The 25968-nt window shown below is 36.4% G+C and overlaps 1 protein-coding gene across 1 annotated transcript in view; it reads left to right on the top strand.

Moving 5' to 3' along the window:
- Nucleotides 1-25968, top strand: part of camk1b (calcium/calmodulin-dependent protein kinase Ib) — a 49125-nt gene that overhangs the window by 634 nt on the left and 22523 nt on the right. The window contains exon 2 of the mRNA XM_079395888.1: nucleotides 7658-7768. Coding sequence (XP_079252014.1) covers nucleotides 7683-7768 — 86 coding nt within the window. The 5' untranslated portion in view covers nucleotides 7658-7682. The remainder of the gene's footprint in view (nucleotides 1-7657; nucleotides 7769-25968) is intronic.

Below are 25968 nucleotides of genomic sequence, written 5' to 3'. Positions count from 1 at the left end.
ACTGAAAACATATCCCTGCAGCGTTTAATGAAACTAAATTACAAAAATTACACTGTAAAAAAAAAAGTTTAAACTTAAAATAATTTGTTACCCCGCTGACTTAAAATTTTTAGTTTAGTCAACTTGAGATTTTAAGTTACTCAATGTTAATTTAAGGGACAACTGGAATATTTTAGTTGACTAAAGTAAACATTTTAAGTCAGAAATTATTTTAAGTTGAATCAACAATTTTTTTACAGTGTACTCTTTTAAACTTCTGCAATATTCTGACATCAGACTAGTGAATATTTTATCAAATTATCAACTGTGTTTTTCAGTCAGTATTTGTTAGCGCCATTAAAACTGATTTGATGTCAATCCATGGCATTCAATGTTGATATATTTACTGTAATGTGTTCATAACCGTTATTATAACTTTGTCAGGCTGTTTCCTCAAAAGTGGCACAGTTAAAAACCATCAAACTTGACAGCAAAACCACAACGCACGAGCAAAGTTTTTTTTTTTTCATTAGACATGAGATAAGATTAGACAAAAGGCTCATTGCATCCAAGCACTATATCAAACATATAATGTACAACTGGTTTAAAAAAAAAAATATATATTTTTTTTTACAAGAAGTAATAGCCCCCCCACTTCAAAATAATTTACCAAATATACCCTACTTTGAACCAGTTACAAATGCCTGACCTTAAAATTTCTTTAAAAATCATATAATTTTCATATCTGACAGATAACACACACATTTTTGATACCAATATAACCTCCAATATATTGTGCATCCCAATAAAAATGGTCAATAACTTATGACTTTAGAGGAAAACGATACATAAATGTATTTCACAACCCCTTTAAAATATATGAAACCACACTTCACTGTATTTGACCATAAAAGGACACAGCTAGCTTCTAATAGACTGAAAATGCTCGATGTTTTAGTTTAATCGGTGTTATCTTATCTGAATATAGCATCTGTTTCTGTTAACCGGTCAATCAAGTAGTTCCCCTTCTCTTTCAGCCCATTAGCATTCCTTTTCTGCATTCTTGTGATATTTCCTCCTCTTTGCCACAGCCAGTGTTGGCATTATTTAAAGCATTTTGGCTGTTTGATTTCCTCATTTGAACATTCAGGGATCTTACAGCCTGCCGGTTTTAGCAATTAATAATCTCAGATGTAGTTGGTAACAGTCTATTATTTGACCAGTTGGTGTACTAGAATGGATCAAGCCTTTATCAGTCGTTGTGGGCCGCGGTGACAGTCAGAATGTGACTGATGTGCAGATAGACGCATTAATGTTAGGTCTGGTTACAATCAGCATGTCTTCCTCTTTGCAAAGCCTTCGTTTGTGCACTCAATTGTGCAGTTCTGTGCTAGGCTGTAGAAGGAAATAAACTCACAGTTATCGTTGCATTATAAGTGCTCTAAAACAGTAACAAAGCGGCAGCTGAACTTCCCTGTGCTTTCCCGCGGCATTCACTTCCCTTTAGAGTCACGTCGAGGCCGCTGTGCTTTGACGGAGCTATTTGCACATACAAAATAAACAAAATACAGCATTTTGTTATAGAGCAAGTCATGAGGGTGCTGTAATTGAAAGCTGAACTTTGTACTTGTGTGCAAATATCATGTGGATCACACACTTGATGGGTTGATTGTCGCAAGCAACCATATGGCATTTGTGTATCTTTAAGCATCTCGTCCATGCTTAAAGAAAATTCTCTCACCCTTATGTCATTCCCAACCTGAATGACTTTCTTTCTTCTGTGGAAAACTCACGGAAGTCGGGGGACCCCAATGACTCTCATTGTACGGGTAAAACATGTTAAAATATTCTTTGAAATATCATCTTTGTGTTCCTCACAAGAAAGAACGTTTTTGGATCAGAATGAGGTTCAGTTGGATTTCATGTTTGGGTGAAATACTGAAAATTTTGGCATTATTTTATTCTAGAGAATCTTTATGCTCTTATTGGCACATGTACTTTACGATTCCATTCACAAGCCCTTGATTCAATTCCACTCTTGATTCTGCCTGATTCATTTAAAGATATATCAGGTATAGTACATGTCAAGTTTTCATAGGGAACTTTAAACTTTTTCTACCAAGCTTTAAACTGTACAGGAAGTTTTAGGTTTTTAGGGAACTAGTTTTCATGACAAAATTATTCAAGCATACATTAAATAAGACATCACTAACAGTAAAAATATAATTACAATATTGTGCATATATGTTCATTGTCTAGAAAAGCTATGAATATTGAACAGCGGTGAAGTTTTGAAACTGCATGCAAAGAAAACATTAAATATTGATAATCAAAATGAAGATGTATTAAAATCGATTAATAGGTGTTCTCAACCCAGCCCTATTTTGCAACAGTTCATAGCTGCTAAGTCTATTTAGCTCCACAAATAACAAAAAAAGGTAAATAAAGTGCCATAAAATTAGTCCATACAGCTTTTGCACTATATTGAGATATGTGAGGCCGGTCTCATGAAAATGCGTATAAATAGTACACCAAATAAAAACGAAAACATGTGGGATTGATACGCAAAAATGGACTTTGGTGTATATATAATTTGGCGTGCATATAATACGCAGTTTTCGCGTACAGATGATAATAATAATAAAAAAAAAACATTAAGTGAATTGTCAGGTTCACTTAACTTATTTTTTTAAATGATTATTTACTTGATAATTTTAAGGCAACAGGTTTCCTCAATTTTTTTAAGTTAAGTCAACTTATCACTTTTTACAGTGTACCCTACAACCAATCCTACCCATTGCGTAGCATATACACGCCAAAGTCCATTTTTGTGTATCAATACCACGAGTTTTCGTTTTTATTTGGCGTACTATTTAGACACGCTTTCATGAGTTCGGGTTGGATATGTGTGAAGAACAGACCAGCGTTTGAGTTGTTATGAACTTCCCCAATTGGGGGGTGTGTTGATTCGTTTGATTTCTGACATAGTTCTAATGATCACTGAGCAGTGTTGATTGTGGAACCTTATAAACAGATAAAGCAAGTCATTATATAGCTTGTCTTTGCACATCCTGAAGTGGAGGCCTTTTTTAGGGGGAGAGAAGACTCGCTAAGGTTACCGCTGTGTGTATGTAACCTCTATACTTCCTGAGTTTGAATTATGTTGTGGTTGGGTAGCTCACCTTAAAAGGGGAAGCGCAGTTTGTGGTCATAAACGCCCATGACAGACTCTATTAGCACGAATCATGAATCGTTCTGAGTGTGGTGTGACACTATTCCGACCTGCTGAAGTTAGGTGTCACTCTGTATCTCTTCTGTCCTCTTCTGAGCAGCCATGGGAAACCAGTGAGTATCTCCATCGTCTGTCTGATGAATTTAACATTTTGAATGCTGCATGATGATCTAGATGGTAGCGTTGTGTATGGATGTGTCTGTTTTCAATCCTTCAAGCTTGCCTTTTGATTCTCCTTTCTATGTGGGTTAGTTCATAGCTCTCCTACAATCTATTTCTTGACCTCTACTTGGTTCCACTCTAACAAACGATGAATCAAAACCCTTTCTACCACTGGACCTGCATGCACAGTGATGCAAATACCTTTGTAATGATATATGGTGCCTATGTATACGCCTCTTAAAACTTCTTGCCTGAGATTTGGGATGCCTTTAAATCTTTGGTGTATGTTCATATTTTGCTTGCCTGGGGAGTCTTGGATGAAGTGTAGTCTAACTCAGGGATGTGTCTGGATGCTCTTGTGATTCTCAATGAGAAAATGGGTTTGTCGATAGTGAGAATTTAATGTCTCCCATCTTCTTTGCATGTGTCCATTTTAGATGTCAGCCTGGGCATTACATTTAATTCTGTCTTTAGCTGTGTGGGGTTGTCATCTGTCTGGAATGCAGAAGTTTTAAGGAAGTGAAGGGGTGTAATGAAGGGAAGGGGTGTGTGTGGCCAAGTATGGTGACCCATACTCGGAATTTGTGCTCTGCATTTAACCCATCCAAGTGCACACACACACAGCAGTGGGCAGCCAATGATGCGGCGCCCGGGGAGCAGTTGGGGGTTCAGTGCCTTGCTCAAGGGTCTCACTTCAGTCGTGGTACTGAGGGTGGAGAGTGTTGGTTATTCACTCCCCCCACCAACAATCGAACCTGAGACTCGAACCCACAACCTTCAGGTTACAAGTCAGATGCTCTATCCATTAGGCCACGACTGCCCTAATGCAGCGTAGTGCTTTGAGAAATCAATATTTGTGGAGTCAATTTAGTTGTGCTGTGACATCAAGTATTTCCTAATACACCATATCCTGCGGTCTAGAGAGAAGTCTGATGTTCCCTCATAAAAAAAGTGTTAAGTCTGTGTGGCTTTACATCCTAGTAGTGAATCCATATTAACACAGTGAACTAAAATACAGCCTATAAATGGTAATTGTAAGGAAATTAATTAAATTTATTTTGTTTGTTTTTGGGTCAGAATTTTCCAGAAGAATAAAAACAATCATGCAAGATTAAGAAAATTTGTCATTCATGTTGGTTTATTGAGGCTTTTGAAAGAAATCAATTAAACCATTTTCAAGAACCATTTTTTTATGACACGTCATGTGGTGTAACCGTCAAATAAAAAATAACATTTTCCCACACATCTTAATCATTATTATTATAGTGAATTTTGAGTTGGTTTGGACCACATGACCATTTACAACCTAAACTTGTAATGTAAAGGTCAACTTATCTGTTCTTTCAAGAGACTTATTGACTGTGAAAATCTTAATGGGCGCTGTCTTTGATAAAATTTAAAAAAATTATTTCCTGCATGTTTTTGCACATTGTTTGCATCACATTTCTTTGTTGGTCGCACCACATTTTGCAAGAATTTCATTATTTTAATGAGGCTCTTTCTTCATTATCATGTCAAGGATAGGAACACTCTGAGAAATTTGACTTTATCAGAATTTGTATTCTGAAATGAAAAACGTGCATTATAGAAGAAGCATCTTTAAGTATTTTTGCATAAAATAATAGGTCGAGATAGAAATGAGCTTTATATAAACTAGGCCTAAATGTTTGATCTATTTTCTGTCAGTTGCTGTCATTAGAGTTTAACTTTCTAAACCCAGAACTATCAATGTATGTCACCCTTAATGTATGTGAGGTTTAACTATGACTTTGAAGCAATTCAATTTTGATGCTAGCAAACTTTAAATGCTCCACTGTAAAAAGTGATAAGTTGACGTAACTTAAAATTGAGGAAACCCCTTGCCTCAAAATGATTAAGTAAATAATAATTTTAAAAAATACGTTAAGTGAATTGTCAAGTTCACTTAACTTATTTTTTTAATTATTATTTACTTAAAACATTTTAAGGCAACAGGTTTCCTCAATTTTTTTTAAGTTAAGTCAACTTATCACTTTTTACAGTGTCAGATGTCTTATCAGTGTAACATGGCTGTGACATTACTCAATATTGCCACCTCATTTTGCACAACTTCTGTTTTAGAAAAGAGGAAATGTACTGCCTCCGAATAAGAAACAATTAACAGAGGTTTACCGGAGAGATAGTCCTCCCTAAATGCACATATTTAAACAGTTTAGAGTGTTTACCCAAATTGTACACCTAAACCAACCGAGATCCCACTGCAGCTGCTCTGTTAGCTTGCCATTTGGATCCAGACGCACTGTGGATCACCGGGTTCCCATGGAAACATTGTCATCACAAAAAAGAATACAGTAGACCACCAATTGTGTTTAAGTTAGAAACGACAAAAACAGCACAGTAGACCTTTATGACTGACAGTAGGCGAAATGGTTTGGCATGAACTATCTCCCTGAATTGATGGTGACAACTTTTAGCACGAAGAGTATAGACAAAAACAGACACAACAAAACCCCCCCCCAACAAGTCGTGAGTCTCTCCTGAAAGCGATTGCTGAAGATTGCAGACCTGCTGGGTGACCGAATGTGCAAAGCTACGTAAATGTTATTTTGGTATTGATTTTAGAATATCCCTACGGCTGTGTGGAGTGAAAGTAACATTCACAGCTCCTAAGCTGTTTGGTGACTCGTGAATCGTGCTGTTGAAAAGCAAATGGCAAAACACTATGTAAAGATTTACAAAGTCACACATTTTATGTTTTGTTATGAAAGCCGTGATATTTCGGTAACACTTTATTTTAAGGTGTCACATTTTACATGCACTATTATAATAACAATAGATTATGCATAATTACATGCAGGTAACCCTAATCCTAACCCTAACCCTATAGTAAGTGCGTGTAGTTAATTAATATTACTCAGTACTTAAATGTATAATTACACTGTAACAAGCACACCTTAAAATAAAGTGTAACCGATATTTCTACTTGTACTATTCCATAGCAATTACATTGTAACTTTTCAGTGTAATATTGTAAATTTCAGGAATGCACCAGTATTAAATTCTGGCCAATGCAATAAGCCACTAATTATGTTCATGTTATGGTGATATAGTGACAGAATCCTAAAATGTATTCTATACTGCTAAATAAATTATGAAAATGTAAAATTATAAAACCTACTAAATGCTAAAATCACTTTTATATTCTACAATATTTACAATCTCAACATTATAATGTTCAGTATGAAAATTGCATATTGATTTTGAGATTTACTAAAGATTCTAATGTTCTAATGATTCTAAAGATTCTAGTTTTCAACACAGTTTCCTATATGGACTGCTACTTAATGCTAATTGGTCAATAAAAGCCATTCTATAATTAGTTGAAAGTTTTGCTGGGTGTCTGCTGTGTTCCATCACACAGAATTTTTTTTTTCTCTCTCTGTAAAAACGTGGACGTGTTTGGGACTCAATTTTAAAAGCACCACGCTCAAGTTAAAAAAAGTTTCAACTTAAAATAAAATGCAAAAAACTTCTCTAAACATTGGGTTTTTATATTTTATTTTTTATTTTTCAATGACTCTGTGTCTTGCGTTTTTAAGCACAAAAACGTTTTCTGCATGAATGGCCCCTAACGGTGCCCTTTAGCCAGTTTTGTTCAGGTGGAAGCTTTGATCAGGTATAGAACAGGTAAGTAGCAGGTAAATGAGTTTTTCTTAGTGTCTTGTATTAAGACATATGGTGAAAATCATTAGTTTCTACCATGCTTAACCAGCTAAGAATCAAACTTTTTCTTTGTATGTACAGTACAAACTAACAACCTCTAAAAGATAAAACCATGTGGAAACACAAGTGTTGCAAGATTCTTTAAGTAGCTGTGGCTGGCTGAGCTCAGTTTACACTCTCATGTCTCACTGAAGCTAAATAAAACAGCTCTGGATTAGAAGTGTGTAGTTGTCAGAACCCTTGCTTTGAATTACTCAAGGAAAAACAGACAGATGGGGAGCACTTGCTTTGACATGATGGTGTCTTAATAGTAATCAGTTAACACATAGTAAAAGACCTTAATCATGTGTCTTAAGGTGACACTTGTAAATGATACTGCAGTCATGTAAACCTGAATATTTCCACATGGTGAGGTCAAAGTCCTAGTGAATTGCCCTATAGGTCAAAGTTTTCAGAAATTCAGTTTAAGCAGAGTTAGTTTTAGGGAAATTTAATGTCACAAAATGTAAGATTTGGCCTGAAATATCTGTAGGATTATGTTGCATAGCACAGTAATTGAATGGTTTCTTCTTCTTCTCTCAGTTTCTCCAACATTGACCGTAGCAAAATGCCATTGGGAGAGGATGGACACTCTTGGAAAAAGAAAACATCGAACATCAAAGACATCTATGACTTCAAAGAGGTTTTGGGAACGTAAGTATAAGAACATTTTCGAACTCATCACCTACCGCTTTGTAGATGATGAATAAAAGTCTCAGCACAAAATTGTAACATAATTCAATATAAACAAGTTGATTAATGTCAACTTGTTTATATTGAATTATGTTACAATTTTGTGCTGAGACTTTTTTTTTTTGTGTTGACCTATGCGGACATGTCACTTCTCTTTCGTTCCAAGTACACGATCATAACATTTGCCAAAGAAATCAAGCTTTTAATGGACTTTTAATAGGGAACATTCAGTATTTAGTACTCAGCCCACTCTGACGAATCAGATTACATTAGGAAATTATCCAATCATAACAGCTCATTTATGAATAGAGGTCTTAAAGGTGTAGTAGCAAAAACAGTCTGTTTAATTCAGAGTATTTTTTGGTGCAAGAAGCCTTGACTAACATTACTTCAGAGAAAAAAGCTATAAATGTCTATAATAAGACTCCCTTAAAACAAACCAGATATTCTCAATTTGACAAGCAGCAAGAAAATTCCCACAACTGCTCATATGTTGCTGTCATTCTGATATGAAACTGTCCAGGCCATTTACATAAAGTGCTTATTAATACTTTCTTAGTTACTCATTTTTCTGGTTCTGGTCCCACTTATTGTTTTGTTTCTTTAGCTATTTTATAAATGATTCATTTAGCACTTTAAAAACAAAAACTCAAAAACATTAACCCTGCTCATTTGGTCCTTACTCCTAAATAAAAGCAATATTATGAATTGGGGGTATATATATATATATATATATATATATATATATATATATATATATATATATATATATATATATATATATATATATATACTTTTCTTTTTTTTCCCGGAACCAGTTCTGAACAGGAACTAGTGCTCAACTCCAAACCCTATTTATTCATTAAACACTTCCACATGCTTTACTCAGAGCCGATTTAATGACCGGGGCCCATTGTAAGGGCTGATTTTTAGGGTTTGTTTAGTTTTCGGGCGTGCTATTTGACCCTTGACCTCTTCTCATACTGTGACAGGAGTGGGAATATTCAGGACCCGTATATCCCAAGCCTGGATTCAGTGCACACAGCAATGTTAATGGAATCTTCTGTGAGCTCGTGTCTGCAGTGAGAGTAACAGAGAGAAGGGGAAATTACGCTTTCATTATTTAACTAGAGTTGGTCTAGAGTTCTCTTCTGTAAATACTGTAGGTTTAAAGGGGTCATATGATGCGATTTCAAGTTTTCCTTTCTCTTTGGAGTGTTACAAGTTGTTTGTGCATAGATAAGATCCCTGAAGTTGCAGAGACTAAAGTCTCAAAACCAAAGAGATATTCTTTATAAAAGTTAAGACTCTGCCACGCCCCCCTAAAACGGTTAATTTAAACACGCCCCCACATGTCTACATCACGGTGTGGGAAGATTTACATAACACCGCCCAAAGGTATACGCAATTAAAGAAGGCAGACTATTATTCTCGCTGTAGTATTGTTGCTGCTGCCGCCACCTTGTCCTGGAGATGCTGTGTTTCATTGTGAAAGTGAAAGTACTTTGTTTGGGCTTCCAAAAGAGGACACAACTAGAAATCAGTGGTTAAGTTGTATTTACAACACTGTTCCAGAACAGTTCAACCCAAATATTAGAGTGTGTGCAGCGCATTTTACGAAGGACTATTTCCTGAACCTGGAAGAGTAGCCTACAATGCTGGCTTGCACAAAGGCTGTCCCTATAAAGTGCGGCAATTCCAACTTTGCAAGGCCAGTCTGACGCTTCTGACTCACAGCCTGTACGTTTCTGCCACTGATGATTCAAACGCGAGTTTTGAGCAGTGTAGAGATTGTTGTTGTCGTTTCTCTGATCACAAATTCAGACATGGTAATGTTTACGCAGTCCAATGCAACACGACGTGTTAAAAGACAGTACAAGTCAATATAATCAGTAATTATATCCCCACTGGATGCAACAAATGCCTCGTTTATAATAGGTTTTATTGTTTTTGTGTCGTCGCGCCAGGACACGGCATCACAATACGGTGAGGGGCGTAACATTTCCGTCTCATGCTTGAGGTATTCGGCCAATCACAATGCACTGGATAGCTGGCCAATCAGAGCACGCCTCGCTTCTCAGAACGATGAGCTTTGTAAAAATCGACACGTTTCAGAAAGGCGGGGCATAGAGGATCAACAATTATTTTCACAACAGTATGTGGAAAATAATTTTTTTATAAACTTAAACCACATAAACGCATTGCATTACACCAAATAGACAAAATAATGTTCTTTTTAGCAACGTCATATGACCCCTTTAATGAAAACACAGAAAGACATGTAATGTTTTAAATAGTCCCAGCAACAAATGGAAAAGTCTTAATCCCAACAAGATTTTCTTTCTCAAGCCTCAAGATTTCAGTATTAGCCAAACTCTGTTCTTAAGGTCAGTTTTGTATGTTGTCCAGGCTTGTTTGGGGATAGATCAACAGCTCTACATCGTTCAACTGCGAGTTCATCGTGGGTTGGTTGTCTTGGCAACAGGAGGAGACACTTTCCATATGGACTATAACTGTTGCTATGGAAACAAAGTTTTTATTTTCTATTAATAATCTGGTGGGTAAATGTGTAAGCATCAAGTGCCTCAATGTTCAGTCTAGTCTAAAAGATTTTTTGGGTATTTTGTCCAGTCGTGATGGTCTGCTGAATTTCTTCAGGCTTCCCTTGTGTGACTTTGTGTTGCAGTGGACGCTCACCGCTTTGAGGGACAGTGTGCAGCTCCTCATCAAATCCAGGACTAAACAAACCCTTTAAATAGCCAGTCTCATAAAATCTAGCTCATAAACTGGAGAAGATGTCAATGTAATGTCAAACTGTTAATGTGCTTCCCTAAAACTGCTATTGAGTAAGTGTGAGGCTCAGGAAATGTAAATTGATGCAATTTCCTTTGGCGTGGAGTCATAAAAACCAACTTAGGACCATCTGTACCAAGCTTGTAGAACATTTTGGACCAGCAATAAACCAAAGTGGTGGTTAAGCTGGATTTATGAACATGGGCCATCTAGAAACACGCTAAAATGCTCTAAAATACAGACAGCGTCATCTTAAGATATATTTTCCAGCAGGCAATTGAGTCAATCTGTAGATACATGATCAGGATCAGTAAAACTGCTCTATTATTCATTCATCGTTTTCATTGAGATATTTTCCAGGTTCTGCAGTATCAGAATATGGATACAGTAAAATGTTTGCTGTAATTGCATGCATATTACCCTTTTTTAACTTTTGTTGAAGCAGTTTTACAGTAGGTTCTCCATTTTTTTTGTTTTTTGTTCAGGAGATCATAAAACAAACAGAAAATCTCATGGACACCTGTGCACATACAGTATATATTTTGAAAATATTTACATGTATATATTTATATTCAGATAATTTATATTATATATAAATATATTTTAAATATAACATTTTTCTTAAATATATACATGCATGTTTGTGTATTTATATATACATAATAAATATACACTGTACACACATATATATTGTGTAAACAAAAACTTTTATTTTGGATGCGATTAATCGCGATTTTTCGTTTGACAGAACTAAATTATTTTAACGTCCACACCAATGGACGATAATGTTTTGTTTACTCCAAGTTGGCGCTACAGTCATGACGTCATTTGATTTAAATGGATTGTGTGTAAATCCGATTGCTTTTATCGCTCATTAGCTGAAACAATTGTTCTGAAAATGATTCCAAAAATATTGTTATGATGCGCAGTTATCGTTATAGTTGTGGTGTGGATGTCCCTATTCTTGTAAAATTAGAACAACTGTTAAAATTTTATAGGTGTAGTTATCGTCATTGGTGCCAAGGAGCCTGAGCCAAAAGTCATAGATACTAGTTGGTCAGTAAGCATTCATCCAAACCACATTAGCAGCTAAAACCACTAAGATCTAGTCCTGATTTCTTTGTGATGGTTTCTCCACGTCTCTTATATTTGACGACTTGATTTCAAACTCTTCTATGGCCCTTGGATGTTTGTCCGTAAAGCATATGGTTTTACGTGCTTACGCTATCATACAGTACATTACAGATATATTTCAGTATGATACGGATATATTACAGTATCCCTGGTGTATTTGGATTCTCGTGAAAGCCCTGTTTGCTGTTGGCTCTGTTTGTATCCAAGAGCAACAGAATGTGTATTTAGCTTTTGGGCGGATGCTGTTTGTTCCATTCTGTTTTAACAGTTGTTGATGTACTCAGCACTGAAAACTGTCATGCTTCTTCACCCCGACCCAATCCCTCAGGCCCCCGCGCTCATGTAGTTATTCTACAAACTCAGTTTATCAACACCATAATGACTTCCTTGAGTAAATGTTTGACTAAGTGACTCCTGTGGACACTCTTTCAGATTAAACAGACTGTTTTTTGAGGACATCGTTAAGAGGGTTATGTAATTTTCGGTAAGTACACATAATTGCGATGCTTATAAAATGTACATTAGACTTAAATTCTTGCATGTATGTGTGTTTTTCAGAGTTTCTGAATACAGTTTCTCCAACTGTAACACACATTCTTGTCTTTTTTGCACTCATAGTTTGCGAAATTTAGCAAGGTCAACTTATAACTTATCAATTTTAAAGATCATTTACAACTGTCAACTGTAAGTAACAGGCTTACGATTTTAACAGACGAAGTGGAGTGCTTTAATTTAATGCAACGCTAGTCGTGCATTATCCTAATTATACCATGGACATTTGCCAGCATTGACAAGTTCACGTTAATGATGTTTGCAGCACAAGGGTAAAAATGCTGGTTATTTTCACCTGTTACGTAGCACATTTATTTCAATGAATGAATTATGACTCTTTAATTAATTATCGATAGATCAATTGAAAGGGAAAGAGGGAGAGAGAGACAGACAGAGAGAGTTGCGTGTGTGAATTACATGCGTTTGTGCATCTCCTTCTACAAATAATGAAGCTGTGTGTTTGGTTACTTCAAAAACAGGAGTTTTACCTCCTTGTTGCTGAGGAATATAATGTGACCCTGGAACATAAAATCAGTCATAAGGGTAATTTTTTTTAAAATTGAGATTAATGCATCATCTGAAAGCGGAATAAATAAAGCTTTCCATTGATGTATGTTAGGATAGGACAGTATTTCTCTCTCTCTCTCTCTCTCTCTCTTTGTGTGTGTGTGTGCGTGTGAGTCAATGAAAGCAGCGTATTAATATAGAACGGAGATTAAACTGACTTGGAATTACCTGTGCATTAAATGGTTTTAATGCATACCTGCCAGCCAATCAGAATCTAGCATTCAGACAGACCATGGTATAATAAAGTAATAATGACTGTACTTATGTGTTATCTGATACTCAGCCTATAGAAAGACAGCAGTGTGCTCTTGTTATGGTTACATACTTAGGTCAACATTACTGTAGTTGCAAGCATCTGTTACGCCATAATACTAATATAATGAATATACTAATATAACAGATTCTTATTTTTGAACCCATTTTGTTTCTGAAATGCAACATATTTCCAAGCTAAGCACAATAATAATAATAATAATAATAATAATAATAAAAAGTTTTTTCAGAAGTGGAGCAAATTTTGTGTCTAGTAAGAATAAAATCATGTAAGTAAATGGGGTCGATTTTTATTTCACTCATATTATAGGGTTTAGTGTCCCTTTGTATATTTTGGTCTTTCTTCTGCTTTGTATCTGGCCATTTTCTACTCCTGTAGTGAACATGCATCCACACTGTAACAAACACTTATGGGACAAGTGTAACAAAAGAACTTGTATCGATTGTATTTCCTGGGCATGTTTTTGTGTCGCTGTTACCATGAAAGCTTTCCAATAATCTGAAAAACCTAAGATTTAACATCGATGTTCCAAAATAGAAGATGTAATTAGGGGGAAAAAAACTGTGACTGAAGCAGTTTTCTGTTAAGTGCCGCTGGCCAGTAGCCAGAGCTATTTTTAGTTAATAGGGTAGAGTAGGGTTGGCAGTTTTTGTACAGCTAATCAAAATATTTATGTGCACAGCATTTTTATGTAAGTATGTTGTGCAGGATGGATATTTTTACAACGCTCTAAAATAGAATTGGTGGTGGGAGCAATAACTACATTATTACATTTATGTTTTATGTAGTTGAAAGCGAAAGGAAAGGGAAGTGGCCAAGTATGGTGACCCATACTCGGAAATTGTGCTCTGCATTTAACCCATCCAAGTGCACACACAGTAGTGAACATACACCCGGAGCAGTGGGTAGCCAATGCTGCAGCGCCCGGGGAGCAGTTGGGGGTTTGGTGCCTTGCTCAAGGGTCTCACCTCAGTCATGGTATTGAGGGTGGAGGGAGTGTTGGTTATTCACTCCCCCTACGTACATTCCCTGCCGGACCCGAAACTCGAACACATGACCTTCGGGTTATAAGTCCAACTCTCTATCCACTAGGCCACGACTGCCCCCATATGATATGTTGATATGTGATACCCCTCCCTTATCTTTGTAATTTTCTGAACCCTAGAAATGGCTTTTTTACAATAGAACGTGTCTAGGTACACTAGCATTTTAAAAAGTGTTGGAGGGGGGGTGTCCTGTAAGGTTTGCTAAGTTCATTTAAAATAAGTCTCACCAAGGCTATATTTATTTAATGAAAAATATAGTAAAACTGTAATATTGTGAAATATTATTATAATTTAAAATGGCTGTTTTCTATTTGAATAAATGTAATTTAAAATGTAAATGTAAAATGTGTGTGTGTGTGTATTTATATATAAGTCAGGATCCTTTGATAAACAGAACATTCAAAACAACAGCATACATCTTTTGTAACAATTTAACATTATTACTGACACCCGTGATCGAATTTTTTAACTCTAATCTAAATACAATTTTTTTTCATCCGCTTTATTGTCAAAATAGGCAGCAAATGTAAACCTTGTGACTTAGAAAATCTAATATTCATATCATGCTGTGTTTTTATGTTAACCTAATGTATTTCACTTTGTTAGTTTTTTTTTTTTTTTTCTGGCATGTCATTCTGTTCCACAACAGATCACATGCCCAACCATATTTAGTGGCACTGCGAGAACTATGCCACTTCCCAGCATGCTTTGCAGGGCTGGCGGTGTGTGGGCGGTTTGGAAGCACTGGAATAATCTAAAATCAATACGGAGTATGGATCGCCTCTGCCCGCTACTGCTGTTGCTGCTGACCGCGTGCTCTCATACTTTCATTTCAGTGATTGATAGACAGCGAGAGCACAGGACAGCCAGCAGTTTGACGGATTTCTGTCAGGTCAGCATAACTGTGTCAGACCTGCTTAGCTTTATGTGCCATAAGACAAACAAGTCAGCATTTGGGGTTTCTCAAGAAGACGTATAGCCTTGTTTCCAATAACATGACTCACAGTCGTTCTCCCAGCCCTAAAAAAAGTCACTCCAGGGCACAGCGGGAGGTTGCCCGTTTATCACCAGGTCCACAGCACACAGTGAAGTGTCAGATGTCTTACAGACGTACATGGAGGTCCATTCAGCTGCTGTCCAATCTCAGAAATCCATTAAACCCTTATGAAAACTGATCATTCAATCAAAGAGTTGAATAAATATTATATTTAAATATACTACTCTAATTTTGATCGTCAACATTTCATTTTTTGTGAATTAAATCCAAGACCGTGTTGTTGCTATATAGTGCCATTCTCCACTGTTTGAGCTACAGATATTGTAGTATTATTCAAATAATATTATTTATTATTTTAATATTAATTTATGTCTTCTGTTGACCCAGTTTTCCTCATTAGTTAATTAGCTTCACACCTGTTTCTGTTCTTCCTTGATCACGTTCAGCCTTTAAAGCCTGTGTTCTCCCCAGTTTAGTTTGTCTGCTATTGTATGTGTTTCACCATTCCTTGTCGTCTTTGAGTAAAGCTTATTGTTTTTGGATATCCCTGCCTGCCGTGTCTTGCCTACCTTCCTGGAGTACAACCGTAACAGTTTAGTATAGTGTTTATTTTTTAAATTAAATTTTAGTAGTATTTTAGTACTAGGGTTTTTTGTTTATTTGTTTGTTTGTTTTGCCTGCTCAAGTCTGTTTACTACATCAGACAAGGCAAAGTCAATTTTATCATTTTTTTCATACTCTTTTTCATACTTTTTCATTCCTCTAAAAAACTGAACACCGGTAGAACATGTAGACCATTGTAATTTTTGTATTATTTACATACTTCTGTGGTTTTTAATAATATTTGATTTAGTTTAATGTTTTCAGTTTTCATTTTAAATGTACTTTAAATTTGAGTAATTGTTGTGCTTTTGTGATTTTTTTTTAATTTATCTCCGTTTTAATTATAGCATATTAAGCCCTTCAGTTTATTTCATTTCAGTTAGTTGCCAACACAACATTTCTAGTTTTCATTCAAGTTTTTCATCTAATATTTATATATTATTTCATTTCAGCTTTATTTCAGTTTTAGTTAACAATAACAACTAATCTGGTATAATGTAATAACTACACTAAATTTATATGATTTGTATGTTGTCAGAATCTACGTCTATTTTATATGGCCAGAAGAATGTCATAAAAATATCTGTTCACTCAACAGACTGCATGATTTGAGGTATCATTCATGTCTGTAGTGCAAACATTGTGGGATAAGCTTAGTGTTATGGCTTTGTTCAAATTCATTACGCCAGGCATGAGCAGTGGTAAAAATTATGCTTGCCTTGGCTTTTGTTTTGTGTAACATTATCCTGTTTAACCAAAGAATGTTTCGGCACTTGGATATCCAGTTTTTATGCACCGTTTCCTCCAGGTACTTGATATGATTATGAAGAACCCATAATCCTTCAGAATAGGCACTGAGCTGAACCAAATCACTGCTGAGTTGCCATAGCGATTTAATGGTTTCTCTTTCATTGATGTGAAGCACACCAGGGCATGTTGAATTTCCATTTGCTGCTTATTAGCGGATGCAGTCACGGGCTCTTGTGAGTGTTGGTTTAACCCACAGCGAGATGGGCATGGCGTGTCATCCAAAGTGTTGATTGGTATTAACAGCAATTTGACGTTGTCGCGGATGTTTGTTTTTCTCTGTAACAAAGAAAAAATAAGTCTTAAAGTGCATTGCATATATTTATTCAGCATTACACAAACTGTTAGAGCTGGGAGATATGGCCAACAATATTATGTTTTATATGAAATATGTATTTTTTCTATATCATATGATATCAATATTTATGACAATATTAATTTACCATTAATGGTCTTTTCCAAACACACACGCACACGGGTGTTTACAAATGCACAATCCAATTGATCTTTTCTGGATTCTGTGTTTTTTTTTTTTTTTTTTATTTATTTTTATTTAATACACATTTTTCATGAAAATGGTGTATAATTGAATGAATTAAAAAACATTAACAATTGAAGTTCAAAATGTAGGCTAATTAAATGGAAATATAACAATTATTGTATAAAATGATTGTATATATTTTTTTTTTATCTTTTATCAAATTAGTTTTTGCACAACTGAACTGTATAAATTAAAACATGGATGAAACAATATCTTGGTTGATATTCCTTAGTAGTAATAATATATTTATTATTAAAAAGTTAATATATATTTTTTTTAATTAGTAATAAAAATACATGTTTGTGTGTAATAGTAATATATGTATGTCAGAATTTATTTTATTAAACCCAACTTTTATTTTGGAGGTGTCAGTCCTCTGTCGTGTGTGTCATGTGTTCCTGCCTCTTGTGTCCATATTTGGTTCGTTTCCTGTCCTTGTTATACGTAATCATTAGTTAATTCTTGTCCAGCTGTGTTTGTCTCGTTATCTATGATTAACCTGTGTATTTATAGTCCTGTCTGTTCAGTTAGATTTCGTCTGGTCTACTCGTTACTCCCCGGTGTTCCTGTCTGTGTCAGCCCTGCCTTGTCTTGCCCTGCCTTGCCTTGATGTCTTCATTAAAGATGATTTGAGGTTACGTCTGCATGCGTGTTCCTCGTCTCGTGTGTGCTCCGTGACAGGAGGTTTGTCATTTGTCAAAGATCTTTGAGTTTCAGTGTGTATTTAACAGTAGTTTTTCTCAAATGTAACAGACTCTATGATGCTATTCATTCACACAGAGCAAGCAAACTTATTATTATTATTATTATTATTATTTTTTTTTTAAACAGGTTGTACTTGGTTTTAATGATTTGTTATGTGCCAGAAGAGGTGTCAGCAGTAACTGAAAGTGTGTGTGTGTGGGAGAGCAGGTGTCTGTACCAGGCTGGTAAACACCATGAGGTGTCCCTGTGCATTTATTATTCAATCACTAGTCCTTGTGCACACATGCATTTGCACGCATATACACCCACAAACGTGCAAACACACTCTCAGTGGCATTGCCACAGTTTTCCATCCGTTCACTAACACAAGTGTGTCCCGAGACACTAGAGGAGTGTCGTCTGCAGCGATTATGCCAGGAATGAAAGGTTAATCTCCTGATGGCTGTCGCTTGTCCACCCCCCCCCCCCCCCCCCGGCCCGCTAATCTGCTTCATCAATCATTGCATCATCAGGCCCTCCCCCATTTCCTGTATCAGGTGTGTTCATCTTGCACAAACAGATGCATTCATGAAGGTGAGAATCTGCTCAAGTCAGACTTTCACAGGAAAATTGTGACATTTTTCCTGTGCATTGTTTTTTCACCGCAACTGATGGTTTGCAGTGACTAGAGTATATTCTTCATTATCTGCCATTCCCAACCTACCCACTACTCTTATCAATTAAGTTAGAGAGGCTCTAATTTAAGAACAGTACGTATTAAATGCATTGTTATGTGATATGTCATAGATACAAAATTATTATATGCAGTGATACAACAGAATTATTTTTTTTTACTGAAACACCAAGAGCGAAATTAAAGTTTTCATTTAGCTGAAAACTGAAAAAATAAAGTGTATTTATAATCAGTAAATGAATGAAGTTTACTTAGTAATTAACATTCAAATAATTAAAAATAACAATGAGTAAAAATATAATGAATATGTTATATAGTGCATATATTTAGCAAAATGCTTTTTTTCTGTGGATATTGAATGATTTTCCTGAGGTAAATGTAATGTTATGTGATATATTTTTTTTGCAAGCTGTTCTGTTGAAGTCTTTCTGCAGATGAAACACTGATTGAACAATTGCACGAAACTGATACATTTGTCTTGGTGTAAACAGGCCTTAACCCTGTGACTTGCCCACCAAGTCAACAGAGGTGCTTCCAATGTGAAAGCTATTTCAAAAGTGACCAGGTAGCAGGTAGCTTTTACGATACTTTGTTTTGTCCCGAATTGAAGGTAGAATCGCATGTATCTTTTACAGAAAACAAAAATTCCATGCTGAACTTGGTATAAAATTGATCCACAGTGACATACAAGTTAGGTGAAATGTTGCAAATGAACTCATTTTATTCAGAACCGTTAAGTATTAATGAAAAAAATTGAACTCAAATTGGCTATCACCCACAAGTGTGTGTAAATTGGGCTGTTAGCTTAGCAACATGCTAATGTCAAAATCAATAACGATTTGGGTGTCTTGTGCATAAAACATTTGCATGGCATGTGAAGATGCTGCCTAGTGTTTGGAGCTGTTCACACAGAATTTACAGCTAAACAACTTTTTACTTTAGGGTCACATTTTTAGTACACCATGTCACGTCTGAGATGCTGCAAAAGACACAAAATGCAAGTGCAGCACTCAAAACACATCCATCTAAAATATTACACAGAAAGACAATAAAAAAGCAGCGTAATGCAATGCAAAAATGCTTAAAAGGCAGCTGCCGTTGTAGACAGCTAGCAAGGCCGTTTGCTAATTTTTGACAGCGCTGATAAATGTTCCTGTTGGTGTACATAGGTCATTGAGACATTATTTTCAATTGGAAAGTTACTTTTTTCTGTTGTAAATTAAACATTTGCGCTATATATAGTTTAAGTCTTGTTTTTTTTTCCAAAACTTGATCATGTGATCTCAAACAATGAAATTACTTCCTTTCATCTGACCATCTTATGTAAACTTCATAAAAGACGATGTGGAAGTGAACATCCGTGAAGGGCCCGTACACATAGTATTCTCTTTACACAAATAACATTTAAAATTCGCTTTTATTGTCTCACATCTTTTTTCTGTTTGTTTAGTCTAGTCATTACAGATATGGTCTGTTCATATTTAATGGTAGTGTCTGCAGGCTAACCTCTGGGCTCGGCTGACGGCCAGGTGTGAGGTCGTAACTCCTGCTTTGGAAACAAAAACATCCCAGGGGATCAATCAGTGCTGCTGTTTGTGCATGTTTGTATGCGACCCTGATCGACCGCATTCTAAGTGCTCAACATACGACATCTGTGAATCACATGCCTAGAGGAACTGTTGCCATCATCTGCGTGCCAAAAACATTCAGCAACACTATCACAATGACCTAAGGGAATAGGATTTTCAGACTACTGTCCTTTAGTTTTATGTTTTCATAGAGTTTAGGATTGAGACAAACACTAACTTACTGGTCACACTAACTTACATAGCACCTCTATGCTTCTGCATGATATGCCTATGATATGATATGCTTAGGCTATGATACACGGGGCAACTTTTTGAGCAATGTTGCCAGGCAACTTTATTTAAAGGGGTCCTATTATGCTCTTTTACAAGGTCTTGATATTGTTTTGGGGGTGTACTAGAACATGCTCTCATGCTTGGTGGTTTGAAAACACATTATTTTTCACGTGTTTACATTATTACAATACCTTTCTCCCCAGCCTGGCACAAACGGCTCGATTAGTTCTGGGTTTGATGAAGGCCCGCCTTCCAAAAAACGAAATGTGTTGTGATTGGTTAGCTGTCCCAGTGCGTTGTTATTGGTGAACAGCTTAGAATATTGAACAAGAGGATCTTGCAGAACCTTTGCATGCAAGACATATGTGACCCTGGACCACAAAACCAGTCTTAAGTCGCTGGGGTATATTTGTAGCAATAGCCAAAAATACACTGTATGGGTCAAAATTATTGATTTTTTTTATGGCTCATACTCTGAATTTGTGGTCTGCATTTAACCCATCCAAGTGTACACACAGTAGTGAACAAACACCCAGAGCAGTGGGCAGCCAATGTTGTGGCGCCCGGGGAGCAGTTGGGGGTTCGGTGCCTTGCTCAAGGGTCTCACCTCAGTCATGGTATTGAGGGTGGAGGGAGTGTTGGTTATTCACTCCCCCCACCTACAATCCCTGCTGGACCTGAAACTCAAACCCATGACCTTCGGGTTACAAGTCCAACTCTCTACCCATTAGGCCACAACTACCCTGTTGGACATAAGGGACATTAGTAAGTAAAGATCGTAAGTAAAGATCATGTTCCATGAAGATATTTTGTAAATTTCCTACTGTAAATATATCAGAAGTTATTTTTTTGTTAGTAATATGCATTGCTAAGAACTTCATTTGGACAACTTTAAAGACGATTTTTTTCAATATTTTGATTTTTTTTGCACCCCCAGATTCCAGATATTCAAATAGTTGTATCTCGGCCAAACACTGTCCTATCATATCAAACCATACATCAATGAAAAGCTTGATTATTAAGCTTCCAGATGGAAATTTCGGAAATTGACCCTTATGACTGGTTTTGTGGTCCAGGGTCACATATTAGAGTGGTAACGTTATTGTTGTTTTGGGCACGGTGGTGAAAAAAACAGCATTTCTTCGACATGGTGAAAACTTGACGCTACAGCAGCACTTCTTCGTCGTCGTCTTGAATGATGCGTCCTAACCATGACCTCGCCCCTCCCACCCCCCAACCATTCAAATTTCTGTAGGCGGGGTTTATTTGAATGATATTCTAATGGGCCGCTTTGTGATATCACAAAAACCCTGGAAAACAACGTTGTAGTCCAAGTCCAAATGAGCCGTTCGTTGTAGTTCTTGAAAAGGGATTTAAAAAAAAAAACGGAATATCTCCCTTTGGAGTGGACTTTGAGATTTGTAACTTTGTAGATCTTTTTGATGCCCAAACATACACACAACACACTGACTAAAATTCAAAAAGTGAAAAAGCATAATAGGACCCCTTTAATGTTGCCGTCAATGGGCAACCAGGTGAGAAACAGGGCCCACGACCGATCTAAAGTATCCAGATAGAAATGTGTTACCCATTCTCATTGGGAAAGTGCCCAAGCAACATTGCTCAAAAAAGTTGCCTGGCAAAATCATTCAAAATGTTTCCTTGTGTATCATCAGCCTTTGTGCGTGTGCTGCATTGTGTGCATTTGTGCATATAAAGTGAACAGTAGACTGCTCAACAGCTTTTTAGGTCTTTGCCCATAATCTACATATTTATAGGTTCATATTTTGACCAGGCTAATAACTGTGCTTCCTGCTTGGCAGATTCATCTGACTTGATTCACACGATTCAGTCTGAGTCTGGCCTCCAGCACAAAAGCTGCACCTGCTTTTTGTTTATTTTGGGGAGCATTACATAACGCAATCAGCACAAGTGACAGTTCAGTGTCGAGTCTGTGGGACCTGCGCTGAACTGAATTTAGGCTGAGCACTGCCTCAGGAAGCAAGATGTCATGTGGCGTCGGTCTCTTGAGAGATGAATTATTAAATTGTTTGTGGTATCTAATTAGATTGGATTAATAGTTTTCTAAAGAATGTCTCACCCCCATGAAATTTGTTTGCCTCAGTGCTCTAATTTAATGTGAAGAAATCTTTAACAATGTACTGGTCACTCTTTTCCATGCAATTAGAACAATAATAGCTTTAAGCTTCCAAAAGAAATGCACCATAAATGTATTATAACAGTAGCCATTTGATAACATTATGTAATGAGCCAAATCTTTTAAAAGTATCGGTTGATCCAGTTCACCAAAGTGGTCTTAATGATTGGTTTATGATTTGAACTGGTAACGTTTGGACTCAGTGATGTGGTTGCAGTGCTTATCAGCCTACAACTGTAGGTTATTGAACTATTTCTTTCAAATTTCTTTACGAGAAGTCCCTCTCTTCTGTGAAATGTGAGAGGCATGTAACACAGACTGGAAGTTGCTCTCCCCCCTGCACTTTGCCTGACCTCTTGTTTCCTCTCAGGGAAACCACAATTTCTCCAGAAGCCAAGCCCAGCAGAAGCCATAACAAAAACCCAACACTGTTGTTAATGGAACATGAGAAAGAAAGAGAGAAATAGACAGTATAGTAATGGGAAAGAGTGCTTAATCGAGGGAAAGAGAAGATAAAGGAGAGAGAATGTGACAGTATTATAGATATTCTCCCAAAGATGTCGATGACTGTTCCAAATAGTAGCCAGAAACATTATTTAGTTGAAGAGTGCATAGTGACAAACTCAGTGAAAAATGAATCAAAGATGTTTATAGAAAATAAATGTTTTTTTTTAAATGTTCAGTCGAATTAAAATCATAACCGACAATGACTACATGAATTATGTTTAGCATTAATTAAAAATTACAGTCTGTCAGGCATATTACATATTATATAATTCAAGTTCATGTTTTGCAGTCCATCTCTGCACCCAGTGACCCTTTCTCTGTCCTCTGAGTCATTCGGGAAGTATAATCAGGAAGCCACAACAGACAGGCCTGTGTCCTAATCTAGTCCACATCCCCTGGTTCCACCAGATGGCCGTCCTCTTGAGTCTCTGACCGGAGTGGAATGTACCGCTTTGCTGTCTGACATTCCACAATCCCCAGCTCTGAATTGTTGCGCATTCTGAGGGCAAGGATCACTACTACTATTAAAGGGATAGTTCACCCAGCAGTTATGTTTATCTGCTTACCCCCAGGGCATCCAAGATGTAGGTGATTTTTAACTCAAACTGTTGCAGTCTGTCAGTCATATAATGGCAGTCAATGGGACCCACGGCTTTGAGAGTCAAAACAAAAAACATACACAGACAAAACCAAATTAAATGAACGTACGACAGACAATTGTGCATACAGTCGTTTCTGTGCAAAACATGCAATTTATCAATATGGACACGTGCGGTGGCTACGATCAAATCTCAAGTCAGGTCTCCGCTCATGTACGCAACTTTTTGAGTTAGCCTGAACTTGCGTGCAGCATAGAAAATCTGGTGCAGAATTGTATAATGACACCATTTTATAGATTATTTTCCTGACTGACAACCGAAGATCTTTAGTCGATCATTAACCAGTTTAGAATGTAGAAGATTGGAATGTCCTTTTTTGATTTAAATTATTTTTCAGGGCTTTAGCTTTATATACGCAAATAGCACACATCGTGCACCTGCAGTGCTTCTTTGAACCGAGAAAAACAGAAATTAAGTATATAAAATAAATAGGACTACACGACATATACTTCTTTAAAATAATTAAATTAACAAAAGAAAAAAAAACGTGCGACAAGTTTGCTACTCTCATTTTTGTGACACGGCATTTTATGTTTTCTTTATTTCTTTATTTTATTAAAACTGATCGCACTGGCGCCTCACACACATATACACAACATATCAGTTTTGTGTAGGTGAAGGATGACATTTTAAGTGGATATTGGAACACGAGGGAAGCAAAGCCTTTTTTACGTAATGAATAATAGTTTAGCAAGCAAATGTTACATGGTAAAATGGAAACATTTGGATTATTGTCAAATGAGAGAGGCTTGTGAGATGCCATTTCAGTTTCGCTTTAAATAAATACATTTTAGCTTGATGTTTGTATGCCATTGAATAGCCTAATTTTATAGTTTAATATATAATTTTATAGCTACTTATTTTTCATTCTTGTTTTGTTATGTATACAATTCAATTTAAAGAATTTTGTTTCATTATATTCATATAAATGAATGTAATTGTTTGAAATTACAAGTTTAACACGTGTTTTTGGAGTAACATCATTTTCTCTTTCATGAGATTATTTCCTCCATCTCGCTGGGTTACGTTTCTCCATGTCGCAAACTCTAGGGGCAAGGCTTCTAAACCGGGGTGTTTTTATTCGAATGACGATTGTTTTCAGCCGCAACATTTATCAACGTATGATCATTCATACGATGTGATTGGCGGCATATGAATGTTTCATGAATCACACATGAACCCTGTCGGGAGTTGATTTGTGCAGAGATAGACTGATAAATAAATTATATGAAATTATCAGTGTTTATACATCTTAAAGGAACACTCCACTTTTTTTGAAAATATGCTCATTTTACAACCCACCTAGAGTTAAACAGTTGAGTTTTACTGTTTTTGAATCCATTCAGCTGATCTCCAGGTCTGGCGTAGCACTTTTAGCTAAGTTTAGCATAGATCATTGAATCTGATTAGACCATTAGCATCTCGCTCAAAAATGACCAAAGAGCTTTGATAATTTTCCTATTTAAAACTTGACTCTTCTGTAGTTATACCATGTACTAAGACCGACCGAAAATGAAAAGTTGCGATTTTCTAGGCCGATATGGCTAGGAACTATACTCTCGTTCCAGCATAATAATCAAGGAACTTTGCTGCTGTACTGTGGGTGCAGCAGGCGCAATGATATGACGCAGCGCCTGAAAGTAGTCCCCAGCTAGGCAACTAGTTATGATATAGCTGGGCACTACTTTCAGGCGCTGCATCACCAGACCTGGAGATCGGCTGAATGGATTCAAAAACAGTAAAACTGAGCTGTAAAATGCCTATTTTCAGTGGAGTGTTCCTTTAACATAATTGATATTGTACTGAAATATTGATATATTTTGCATCCCTACTAAAAATATTCAGAATACCTTAACAACCTCATCAGCAAAACCCTGGCAAATTTTGCCCATGCCATTACCACTCACTCCCCCATATGATAACTTATGAAACGGACCTTTTGAGTCAAATCTTTCCAAGTAATCGCTTGTTCCAGTTCACAAAACTGGTCTTCAATGACTGGTTATGACAGGTCAGTGATCTGTTTGCAGCAGTCAACAGCTCAATTTCTTCAGAAATTGTAAATATTTAAATATTATACTTTTCTGTTTCCCATCATATAAAGTTATTGTATCCATATTTACTGCACTGTTGTGTATACATTTTAATCTGTTATGCAGCCAGTAAGATTTTAGTCTGTAACATCTGTGCAAATATTTTTAGCAAGATAACACTTTTTTTTTTCCTCACTTCACTAAGACTTCCTGTTTCAGTTCTATATGTGCAATCCGACTAGTGTTAGAC

The sequence above is a fragment of the Barbus barbus genome (genome assembly GCF_936440315.1).
Source record: "Barbus barbus genome assembly, chromosome: 37".
In the NCBI taxonomy this organism is placed as follows: Eukaryota; Metazoa; Chordata; class Actinopteri; order Cypriniformes; family Cyprinidae; genus Barbus; species Barbus barbus.
Note: the sequence above shows the minus strand (reverse complement) of the source record. Positions and strands in the feature narration are given on the sequence as shown.